This window comes from Alosa sapidissima, chromosome 5 (assembly GCF_018492685.1).
Source record: "Alosa sapidissima isolate fAloSap1 chromosome 5, fAloSap1.pri, whole genome shotgun sequence".
Lineage (NCBI taxonomy): Eukaryota > Metazoa > Chordata > Actinopteri > Clupeiformes > Clupeidae > Alosa > Alosa sapidissima.
Window position 1 is genome coordinate 37,979,868 of NC_055961.1, and position 11,975 is coordinate 37,991,842.

The following is an 11,975-nucleotide window of genomic DNA, read 5'->3' on the forward strand; positions in this document are numbered from 1 at the left end:
ACATCCTGTTCAACTGTTCAGTCATTCCAACTATATTAAACCTCATCTACCTAGCAAATAATTTAACCATTTAAACTATCCACCTATTTAACTGTTCAGTCATTCTAACTATATTAAACCTCATCTACCTAGCAACCAATATAGTTATAGTAGTTTTTACTCTGTATGATATTTTACATCATATTTTTTGCATTGTCATGCACTGTATTTCCTTCAGGAAATGCTTTTCTAGTTACAGTGCATGAAAATGCACTGTACTGTTCTTCCTAGTCATCATCTTATTATTATTATTATTATTATATTCTAACGCAGCTAATGCAGCTTCAACCGTTTAACGTAGAAACTTCATTCAAACTATGTTACGTAGGTCTTACTTAGGACATGGGTGCTTTGTACATTTCATCTTTGTAACTTTTATACTTTTTAAACTATTTATTAAAAACTACTCAAAATTTCCCCATAGACTTAACATTAGGCTGATGACATCACAATGGACTAATTAACTTGATTTGCACCTGTATCAACTTCCAGCTGCTCATCTAGGCTAGGGCTTTGACTTTTGCCCAAAAATCATATTCGAAGTTCGTTTGTTTATTAATATTAAAATTTGAATATATTCGAATATGTATTATTTTTTTAACCAATAAGACCAATATTGGTATCAAACTTAAGTTCTATTAGTTCTGTCCACCAGAGGGCAGTGTATTAGTCAATGTCAATAGACTACGTGCACGAAAGGCTGAGTAAATGCGTGTGTCAAAATTGTTATTATTGAGCATAGGGCTGGGCGATACAACGATATCGATTACATGTGCTATATCGCTATCAATAAAAAATACGTTCGATAGAACATTCATAATTAAAAGCAACACACACCTCCTGCCTTATGTTGTCCATAAATAAAATAGGCTAAATATATCTTGCACTGTAGTATGTCAAACTCTACCAGAGTAGGCGGTAGAAGTAGGCCTAACGTTACCTCAACACAGACTCTCCTTGCCCCGTGCACTCTCTCTCTCTCCCTCTCAACAGGTGCATCCCTCCTCAGCATGCACATGTAATCCAAACATTAATTGTGCAAGATGACTGGCTAAATTGCTATTAAATCCGGTTAGCATCATTAGCACGCTGCACAAATTTGTTCAAAACTACTGCATTCAAATTGACTGCTAAATTCTAATCATCTCAATCCCAATGCAAATGGAAAGTATTTTCCAAGACTCAAACGGGCCTGTCCCAAAGAGAAAAAGTATTCAATTGGAACTTAAACACACGTGGGGAAACTGAACAGTCTAACCATAGACTATGATAAACTAGCAAATTAAGCCAACGTTACTTTGTTTACAATATTTCCAGGCTTCAACCAGTGCTGCTTTTCATTCAGACTTATCTGCACATTTATTTATTTGAGTGTTTTTAATGATTGTGTTGCCATTTCTTTTCCCTGTTTGTTTTGATTGATAACTAAGGTGATTAAAATCAGAGGAAGGTTAAGTTTAAAATAAAAATGTCTATGTGGGAGCTGCTCACTAACCACGAACCAGCCAGGATGCTAACCTACAGGAGCCCAGATGGCCAATAATAGCCTTGCTAATGAGCTCGCAATTTCACTTCAGAAGGCGTGAAAAAAACCTCGGAATCTGAATTGAAAACAACGTTTAGGCTACAACCAAATACATTTACAAAAAAATATTTCCATAGGCTACAGGTTAGAATATTAAGAGATCCCTAAAATTCGTTCGAATATCTTTAATTTTTAAAATAATCGAATTATATTCGAATAATGAAGTTTGGAGTCAAAGCCCTAATCTAGGCCCCATCAAAGAATCAGTTCAACTGATTGCACCTGTATCAACTGCTTTCTTTTGAACTAGGCCAACTCTCCCTGTGTCTCCATTCTACAAGGATATAAGGCACATTTCATCCAACTTTCTATGCCTATCAACATCCATTCAACTTTCTGTCTATCAACATCCATTACACTATCTACATTTTTTAAACTATATACTCGGTCTCAGGCTTAAAGCATACAATATGGCTCTATTAAGACTGCCGTTAAGCAATTAGAATCCTAGGCCAGATGGCCAGGCTATATTAAACCTCATCTACCTAGTTCAGTCATTCCAACTATTAAACCTCATCTACCTAGCAAATAATTTAACCTTTTAAACTATCCACCTATCTGTTCAGTCATTCCAACTATATTAAACCTCATCTACCTAGTTCAGTCATTCCAACTATATATTAAACCTCATCTACCTAATTCAGTCATTTCAACTATATTAAACCTCATCCTGTTGGTTGCCAATTAGCACATCATCTGTTTTAACAAGATATTTCACACCATATGTTTTGCATTTTCATGCACTGGTAATTCCCTGGAATTGCGTTTACTAGTTATTCTTCCCACCAAATTTCTGCATCTAATTCAGCTTTAACCGTTTAACGTAGAAACTTCGTTCAAACTTTGTTAACGTAGGTCTTGAAAAGGACACGTGGGGAATGTATTTTTCACTTTTGTAAACTTTATACTTTTTGAGATATTAATAAAAAACAAGCTTATTTTTCCCCATAGACTTAACATGGGCTGATGACATCACAATGGGCTAATTAACTTGATTTGCACCTGTATCAACTTCCAGCTGCTCACTACTAGGACCCATCAAAGGGCCAGTTAAACTGATTGCACCTGTATCAACTGCTTAACTAGGCCAACTCTCTCTGTGTCTCTCCATTCTACAAGGATATAAGGCACATTCCATCCAACTTTCTATCCATTCATCCCCTTCAAACCATTCACTCATCCACCCATTAAACAATCTGCCTATCAACATCCATTCAACTTTCTGTCTATCAACATCCATTACACTATCTAAATTCAACTTATATTAAACTATATACTCTGTCTCAGGCTTTAAGCATACAATCTGGCTCTCTTAAGACTACAGATTCGGTTCCTATTTCCTCTGCCCACAACGGTTTCAAAATAAATGTCCTCACTACAATAATTCACTATTAAATAATTTAACTATTTAAACTACTCAACTATTTAACTGTTTAGACATTTCAACTGTCAGTTGTTATCAACTATGACTCCTGCCAACTGTTTCCGAATAAAAGTTTGTTTTGCATTTTATGTTAATATACAGTATGTTTATATTTTCATGCACTGGTAATTTCCTCGAAATTACATTTTCTAGTTAGTCCATTGTGATGTCATAGTGCTAATGCAAAGTCTATGGGGAAAGTTTACAAAAGTGAAAAATACAACTGAGAGTTTAGGTCCGTCAATTGGTTGATGAATTCATAGGAGCAATCAACAAATAAGACACTTCTACACAACTTACCATGTAAAAGTAAGCAAGTGCGCACATTGAAGACCAGTAAATAGATCCAGTTTTCACTGCTTTGATCCACATATAGTATGTCAACAACATACAGAATATAGCAATACCTACAAAAAGAGCAAATACAACCTCATTATAACCAGCTACATCTAAAACGTAGTTTTTCTTAACTGATAATATGAAGATAAATCTGTTTACCTTCATTATCATATGAGCCAGCAACAGATCGAGAGATGTATCCTGGCACCACTGCAATCATAGCAGCAGCAAGAAGTCCAGCTCCCGCATCCTAATACCATTGATACCAAAAATGAGACGTGTAACATATTACCCTGGCACTTTTAAGAGAAAAAAAAATCACTTAATTGCTTAGAACACATGCAGTAATAAAGATGACACTATGACAAATCAAACCTTGAGCTCCTTTGTAAGGTGGTATGTAACAAGGGCTGTGAAGGATGAAAAGAGAGGTGCCAGAAAGACACAGACGTTGCGAATATCAATGGTGACATGGAAGAAATGTAGCACATGGTAAAGTGCCGCAGAGGTGATCATCAAGCCTAGGAAAATTAAACAAGAGTTAGATTCACTCAGGCATGAGCATGTTTGAAAAGAACAATTACCCATATTAACACTACAATTTCTACAACACTACAATTGACCTTACTCTGGACAAGTCAAGCTTCATTAGCATATTCTTAGGGGTGTCACAATTCTCCAAGTGCTTGATTCGATTTAATTTTAGATTTTAAGATCACAATTCGATTCTAAATCTTGTTTTTTCACTAGATGTACCTCAGAGTGGTACAAAATATAACCGCTGCCCAGTCCTGCACGTTCTCTCCGCAAAAATAAATCACGCTTGTCAATTTGTCTCCTACTCCATCCCCCTAGTCTTGCAACTTGTGTGTGTGTAAATGAGTGTGTGCTTGCTTCTGTGTATGTGTGCTTCTCTGTGTGTATGTGTTCACTTGTGACTGTCGTGTGTGTGTGTGTGTATATATATATATATATATATATATATATATATATATATATATATATATATATATATATATGCCTGTGCGTGCCTGTGTATGTATGTGTGTGGCATGTGTGTGTGCGCGCACCTGTGTGTGTGCATGCGTGCCTGTGTGTGCACAAAATAAAACATTAAAAGGTTGTATCAGCGATGGCGGGGTAACGTCACTTCTGTTGACGTTCAAACAAAACAAACAAAGCTTGCTACTCCCTCCCCATCCCCCTTCGTGCAATTGGAACTCTCCTGAACGCGCATCTCATCGGTTATTGGTTGGAACACTTTATTTTGCCATTAAGTGGTTGGCAACACTTGTTGTTAGCAATTGTTTTTGTGTGCAGATCTCAGAGCCTAGGTTGCCTGCAGAGACGCATTTTTTTTGACAGCCTGCTTATGGGGTGGGCAGCTAGCGGATCCTTAGGAAAGATTAGATGAATGTGAATTTATGTTTGGGCCTTTTAATCGCTGATACAACCTTTAACAATTGTTGAAGGATTGTTGTTGACTCAAAAGTGCTTGTCTCAAGGAGAGTATGAACCTTTATTTTAACTAACTACATAGAAAACATTATCAATTGCATCCACAGTAGCCTTTTAACGGTGTAAAAACTCCAAGGGTTCCTCACTCAATTAGACCTAGACACTACCAAGACAATCTTAGAGTGACAGTAACTCAACTTAAACCTACACACCTACAATGTATCCACCTGGCTTTATATCAAGGGCTTTTATTCTGAAATTATGAACTTGGCTTAAAGGTGTCCTTAGCGATGTTTGGTAACGTCACTTCTGTTGACGTTCAAACAAAACAGAGAGCTAGCTCGCTAGTCCCTCCCCCTGCCTCCCGTGCAATTGAAACTCTCTTAAACGCGCATCTCGTCGGTGATTGGCTGGAACAGTTTATGTTTTTATGGTCCACGCTGGACCAAGTTGGTTTTGCTGCCGTTTTTGGAGCCAGGGCTGTCCAGAGACTGCGTTTTTTTACAATGTCGGGCACAAACAGCTAGCGGATGGTGAGGTGATGTTTGCTGTATGTGACAAAAAAATGTTTTAGCTTAGAAAACACGTAATATTGCCTAGAGCACCTTTAAGTTAGTTCCTACCATGAGCTACTACACAGAACAGGCATGAATATTTACATTTATTAATTCAGCAGAAGCTTTTGAACATAGATGTGAAGACAGTGAAATGAAATACCATTGAATGACGTTTTTTTTCCTTTTTAGAACCCTCTAAAGAGGCACAAGGTTAGTGTTCAAGGCATGGCATAGCGTTCATGACTTGGAAAAAGAGATCTCTGTCTGGTTAAACAAAGGATAAATAAAACAAAATAAATAATGTGTCTTATGCCTTTAAGTAAATTTGAACTGTAACTTCTTATCACTGGCTAAGTTGAGTGTTGTTTATTGACATGAATGAATGAACCACAAAATATTTTCAAACTGGTGATTTCAGAGAAGCGGGAGAGGTTTTGAGTTTGGTTGATGTGTCTCATAAATCAGCAGTTGCAACTTGCCATAGTGTCTTAACAGGCTGCAGCTTCAAGTTAGGAGCCACTGTTGACTCATCGCACTTAATCGCAGGTGTGGTTTTTTCCCCCCCCTTTTGCCATGCCAGCCGGACATAAAATTGGGGGCATGGCTACATTCTCGACTCCACCATTGATTTTGAAGGTTGACATTGTGACCTCATTTCGATTGATAACCGACATACGTTCATGCGCATGGGAAAAAAATGTTCACAGTGAAAACATCATTCACATCACTTCATGTGGAAATAAATGGTGGGAGTTACCCAGTTGGGGGCTCGTCGTCACTTTTGTTGTCGCTTTGTAGTTCATTTGTAGGCCATATGGCCATGTCTAACAGTTTTAATGTGAACTTGGGAATCTTTCATTTTTGTGACTTAAAAGCTGCATAACCTTCATTCACAAGCGTCTTACACCATATTTTTTAAGCAAATACAGTTGTTAATTTAAGATTAGTGAACGTATATTTTAACCTTTGTTGTGGCATCCATGTTCTTCACACATTCAGACGACAAAGCACATGAACACTCACGGTGGAAAAACAACGTAATCACGGGGCGGTCCCTGATATTCCGAGGTGGCATGTACGGACCATAGAACCGAGGTTGTGACACCCCTACATATACACAAGTTTGTGTACAACACATTTATTATTATTTTATTATATTTTTTATATTATTTATAATATTGGGTTAAATCAGACTGTACCTGGGTAGATGGTGCCCCCTATAATTCTTCCAAGAGGATACCAGGCACGGTCATCAAACCAGTTGTGGAATTTATAGAATCCCTCTTCAGTCAAAAATCGAGTTGTACGGTAGTTAAAATATCTGAGGATGTGATACACACAATGGTTTTGATTGCACAGTGTTGACACATTCCACATTTTGATTTAGTCCAATCAAAGCAAAACTTACGGGTCAAATTCATGGATAACACTCTCAAATCTCAACACAGAGAAAAGTCTGGTGGAGAATGCTGTAAGGAAAAAGAACATGTTAACAAGTTTTACTCATGAGCAATTCTATGTGACATTACTTCTCAAACCAATGCTCGTAACAAGCACACTCACAGAGGATTGCTGCCATAGAAAGGATGAGCAGCTTTAAGAGTGTGTCCTGTTTCTCATAGGACAGCCGCAGGAAGCCCAACTTCGTCATTTTTACAGGGCTGGAATGACAAATTCGGAATTCCTAGGTGGAGAGGTGAAGACATTCACGGAGGGAAAGCATCTTATTTAGTAAAAAAAAAAAAAAAGAAGCTATTTTATGACATTCAGTCTCCATTCCTTGCATGGAAACTGCGGAAGTAAGTTGGTCTTGACTTGAACTTTGCAAAAGTGCAGACGTTACAAAACCAGACACAGCTTCATAAACTCCTCTTAGCCATTAAATGTACAATGTCTGAACAAATGTACAGGCATATCACATGCCAAAAATGTATAACTTTTCGGCAAACTGTTAGGCAGCTAGTCGCCTAACGTTACCTGAAATTACACAACTAACTAGAGCTGTTTTTGGAACAAGGAAGTGTCAGAGCTAGTTTAGCATAAGGACATTACCTAGTGTAGGATTGATATGATTAAGTGTGAAGTTCCCCTAACTCTATATTAATGCACATTTTAGCAAAGCTGTTATGTATATTTTCTTACAACACAATTAACTGCACAGTTGCAGTACTGGATATTCAAACGATAGGTATCAAGCTAACGCTGACATTAGCTGGCGTCGCGTTAAGAGGCATGCACACGTATGCTAAATATCTGAACAACCGTACAGTGATTTTCATATTTCTAACCTAGAATAACATTCACTATGAAACATCCTCATTTTAACAATCACATGCATATTTACCAGATTTCTGCACGCCACTCATTTACTTCTGTGCTGGCGCAAACATGCACTTTTCCCAACCCAACGAGTACTGAAGTTCCAATTGTATGAACGTTCAAGGCCCGCCTTGACCATTGTAACGAGTAAGGTTATTGGCTAGATCATGTCATCTCAAGATCGGAGGCCTTCCCTTATTAGTTGGTTCTCCGCCAATCAATCCAGTCTGTCTGCACTGCGTTCCGGGCGCTCCAAGAATGACGTGTCCTTTTTGCAGGTACCTAGTATGGTGTTCCGCGAGGACCAAATCAAACGCCGCGTTGTCATCGTGAACAGCGGTGGCAGGGAATTTCATAGGGGAATTTCTGAGAACCGCCACTCTCGGGAAACTTCCGGTTTCTGAACTGGTTGCAGTTCCTGTTCTGGTTCCACGTGAGGACGCTCACGAATAAGTCCAGAATGAATGGCTCTCCAAAAACGGGCTCTGGCGATGGCCTTTGAGATATGTAAGCATAGTCAACTGAAACTAAAACTATATATAAATTGTTTAAAAAATGAACCCGACCAGGCTGTAACTCCATGTATTTTAAGTAAATGCACAAATATCTGTGTTTATACAATAATTTATGGAGGTGAGACATGGAAAAGCAGTTTTAGAAAGACGAAAATATATTTGGGCCCACCAGGTAGGGGGTCAAGTTTTCCCATGGAGACTGATGGGCTGTGGGTCGTTAAAAGCACTTATTTTGATGTGCAGTGGCCAAAAAAACCTAGTGAAACAACATTTTCCACAATACATTATAGAAATGGGAAATTTGCTGTTCTAGCTATAAAAATGGCAGAATCATCCAAAGTGCATGATATTTTAATAACCGCTTCATACACACTTCACGATAATGAAGGCAGTGAGTTGTTAAAGGAACCGTATGTAAGAAATGTATTTCAATTAATCATAAAATGGCCCTGATATGTCATTAGACATTAAGAAATCATGTTCATTTCAAATAGTTATATCACTGACAACAGTAGTACGGCCAGGATATTGTCATTTAAAAAGTGAAGTTGCAGCCCTCAACTGATGTTGATGTTGTCATGTTGTGTTTTGGCCTGATGCGCCACCTCCACCTATCTACTAATCACAAAGTCAGTAGTATTTCGGCATCCGGGTTGCCAGCTCTGCCAGTCAGGATGGAGGGGGAGGGGATACACCGTTCTACAGTAATTTGAAAGTGATTGCAGTACCAGTTTTGGCCACAATCTTACATACGGTTCCTTTAACAGACATTCAGGAAGACGCAACAATCTATCTAAAATAACACCTTTTGGGAGTACCATTCATGATATGTAAAATATTGAAGTTGTGGGAAGTGTATATGGCTTAAACTGTATGTTTAATTCATCCCCCATGCTGTTTCAATCATCCCGACCGACCAGGAGGGACGAATGAAACATTACGCACGTCCCACTTTTGCTGCAGGCCTAATAATTCCTGAATGGTTTTGTTCAAAGCTGAAAATGCAACTATATTTGACAGATGACATTTGTAGGTTGCTAGCAGGGGTGAAAGTAAGCCGGTCCCGCACACGGCCCGCTGTGTTATATGCTGCATTGTGTGCTTTGTGACAATAAATCAGTTCATGATAGTGAAACGCTACAGTATGTTGCAGTCTCCCAAATAAAAAGGCATGACTCAAAGGAACGTGTTTCATGATATACAGTAGCCTATATAAAAAAAACGATTGGAAGTGGGAGCGAGCAGAGTAACTAGGCTAAATAAATAAATAAATGTTGAAATTAAGTGTTTGCAATTTATTCATAATCAAAAACAGATACAGGTGGGTTAAAGATACAGTATATAGTGATACTAGAGTGATAAGAAGTCCTAGTGAATGCTTGATAAGTAGACTATAATACAGTAAATAAACAAACAAATAAATAATAAATAATTAGGCTAAGTGAAATTTTCGGCGCGCGCATTATAACTCTATATCATAGTACCACCAAGAAATAAAAACTACTTTCACCCCTGGTTGCTAGTGACAAAATATTAGCTTTCAGTGTGATACGATCGCTTTGTAAATTATGTTTAATTAAAAAGTGTTTCAACTGTCCCAGCTTTCCCCTAACCAGATCACCTGTGCTTGTAACTATGCCATAAAAAACAATGAAGTGACTTATTTGTCACATTCATACGGTGGCTGGGAAGTGCAAAACAAAGCTTGTGGGTGCAAATGTACAATAGTCTACAAGCACAACATGACATGTCATAAAACAAAAATACAATCTAAAACAAATTAACAACCCTGTGAACACACTACCACAGGCTTAAAATGTTATGTTTTAGGTTTAAAAAAAAAAAAAAAAAAAAACATTTTTTTTCAAGGTTCAATACAAATTTACAACCAGCATGAATCTGACAAAAAGGGTATAATAAGTACAACTGTCCCAGCTTTCCCCTAACCAGATCATCTGTGCTTGTAACTATGCCATAAAAAACAATGAAGTGACTTATTTGTCACATTCATACGGTGGCTGGGAAGTGCAAAACAAAGCTTGTGGGTGCAAATTTACAATAGTCTACAAGCACAACATGACATGTCATAAAACAAAAATACAATCTAAAACAAATTAACAACCCTGTGAACACACTACCACAGGCTTAAAATGTTATGTTTTAGGTTTTAAAACCTTTTTTCAAGGTTCAATACAAATTTACAACCAGCATGAATCTGACAAAAAGGGTATAATAAGTACACTGGAAATAGGCTACCTCTTGTCATCCTTTTGCATGTTTCACGCTGGCACATAAAGGTTTGATACAGCATTATAAAGTATTCATAAAATTATGTTTTAGGCTACATCAAGCAACGTGGAGAAATCTCGGGAGGAAGAAAATTTACGCTGCGTGACGGGGAGTGCTTTGCATTTCTTGGCAGCCGTTATCCCTTACTTGTCCGAGTAATTACATTCAAAAACATACCTTTTTAAGTTTAAAAAGAAAAACACAATATATCAGAGGGATTGCACGAATAATTAGTAAAAAGAAACAAGATTTCTACTAGCCTAGAAATCTAGACGCACCCTTGCGGCAACAAATTACATTTGCTGTCAGGGCTAGTCTAGCAACTCTCCGTTGGCTTGTGAGCTCGAAAAATTAAACTTCTATCAGGCCAATCAAATTGTGTATAGAGTTGTTAGGCGGGCTTAACATAATGATTGATGGCAGAGTTGCAACGGTTTGGCTTGAATTCCCTGCTACTTGAAAACAAATAAGATAATGTTGCTGTTGGCGAACAGTGTGACACGAGTTAAGCTTTTATTAAGTTGGCAAAAGTTTGAACTAGCCAACTAGCTCCGATGGCAACTAAAGACTTTGGTTAAACTTGTATGTTGTTTCAAACTAACCTGAAATAGCATATGTTCAGCAACTGTGTGGTAGTCTACTAGTTCTAGCAAAAATATGTTAGGACAGTTTATCAAAATGGGTTCATAACTTACATCGCTGAATGTAGGGCCACTAACTAGGTCATAGGCCTACTAATCTGAGATAATGTTTAGGCTAGTCAAGGGTTCTAGCACTCCACCAAACAGATTGGTCATTGAGGCCGACATCGGCCAAAATGAACGCCGACTCCGACTGACGACGGCATGGGACACACTTAAAAAACTCGAGTCACCGGACTCGCCTGACTGTCCGACGACGGCCGATAATGGAGTTGGTGTGTCCAGGCCCTAACATGAACTGGTCCATCATCTAAAACTAGCTGTGGCCGCTCTGGACAACATCCTACTGAGTCACAGAAGTGTCTCAGCCACTGGACAAACAGGGAGTTCTCTATCCACCCGTAATCCGAGACTCCCCCAATTGACCCAGCTGGAGCACCGTAAAGGAGGCGGTCATTCAATCGCTTTCCAGGAAAGGCAAACAAAAACGGGGGACAAACTGACCTGCAGCACCCATGGCACAGACTGCCGTTACATTAAATAATTTCTCTGCACTTGTAATCCTGGCTACCTGCCTTTTCCCTTTGGTAGCCATGATTTGCTGAGGTCCCTGGACATTCTGTTCACCAGTCTCATCAATATTCCACAAGCGTGTAGGGTCTACTTACCTCAGGTTCCCTAGCTGTTCCTCATAAATATCAAAGAACATGTTAACCTTCGGCCTGTTAAACCCTACAGCCCGTAATATACTAATGACCTGTGGAGTGTAAATGGAGAGACTGCATTGGCGCCTCATGAACAGACATCCAG

The 11,975-nt window shown here is 38.5% G+C and overlaps 1 protein-coding gene across 1 annotated transcript in view; it reads right to left on the reverse strand.

The window, feature by feature from the left end:
• The window catches only part of stt3a (STT3 oligosaccharyltransferase complex catalytic subunit A), a 29,119-nt gene extending 21,155 nt beyond the window's left edge, over positions 1–7,964 (reverse strand). Inside the window, exons 1-7 of the mRNA XM_042091301.1 lie at positions 7,746–7,964; positions 6,965–7,085; positions 6,810–6,870; positions 6,601–6,722; positions 3,762–3,907; positions 3,546–3,636; positions 3,348–3,454 (exon numbers count right to left, since the gene is read on the reverse strand). Of these exons, the coding sequence (XP_041947235.1) occupies positions 3,348–3,454; positions 3,546–3,636; positions 3,762–3,907; positions 6,601–6,722; positions 6,810–6,870; positions 6,965–7,052 (615 nt within the window). The 5' untranslated portion in view covers positions 7,053–7,085; positions 7,746–7,964. The remainder of the gene's footprint in view (positions 1–3,347; positions 3,455–3,545; positions 3,637–3,761; positions 3,908–6,600; positions 6,723–6,809; positions 6,871–6,964; positions 7,086–7,745) is intronic.
• Between the last annotated feature and the right edge of the window lie 4,011 nt (positions 7,965–11,975).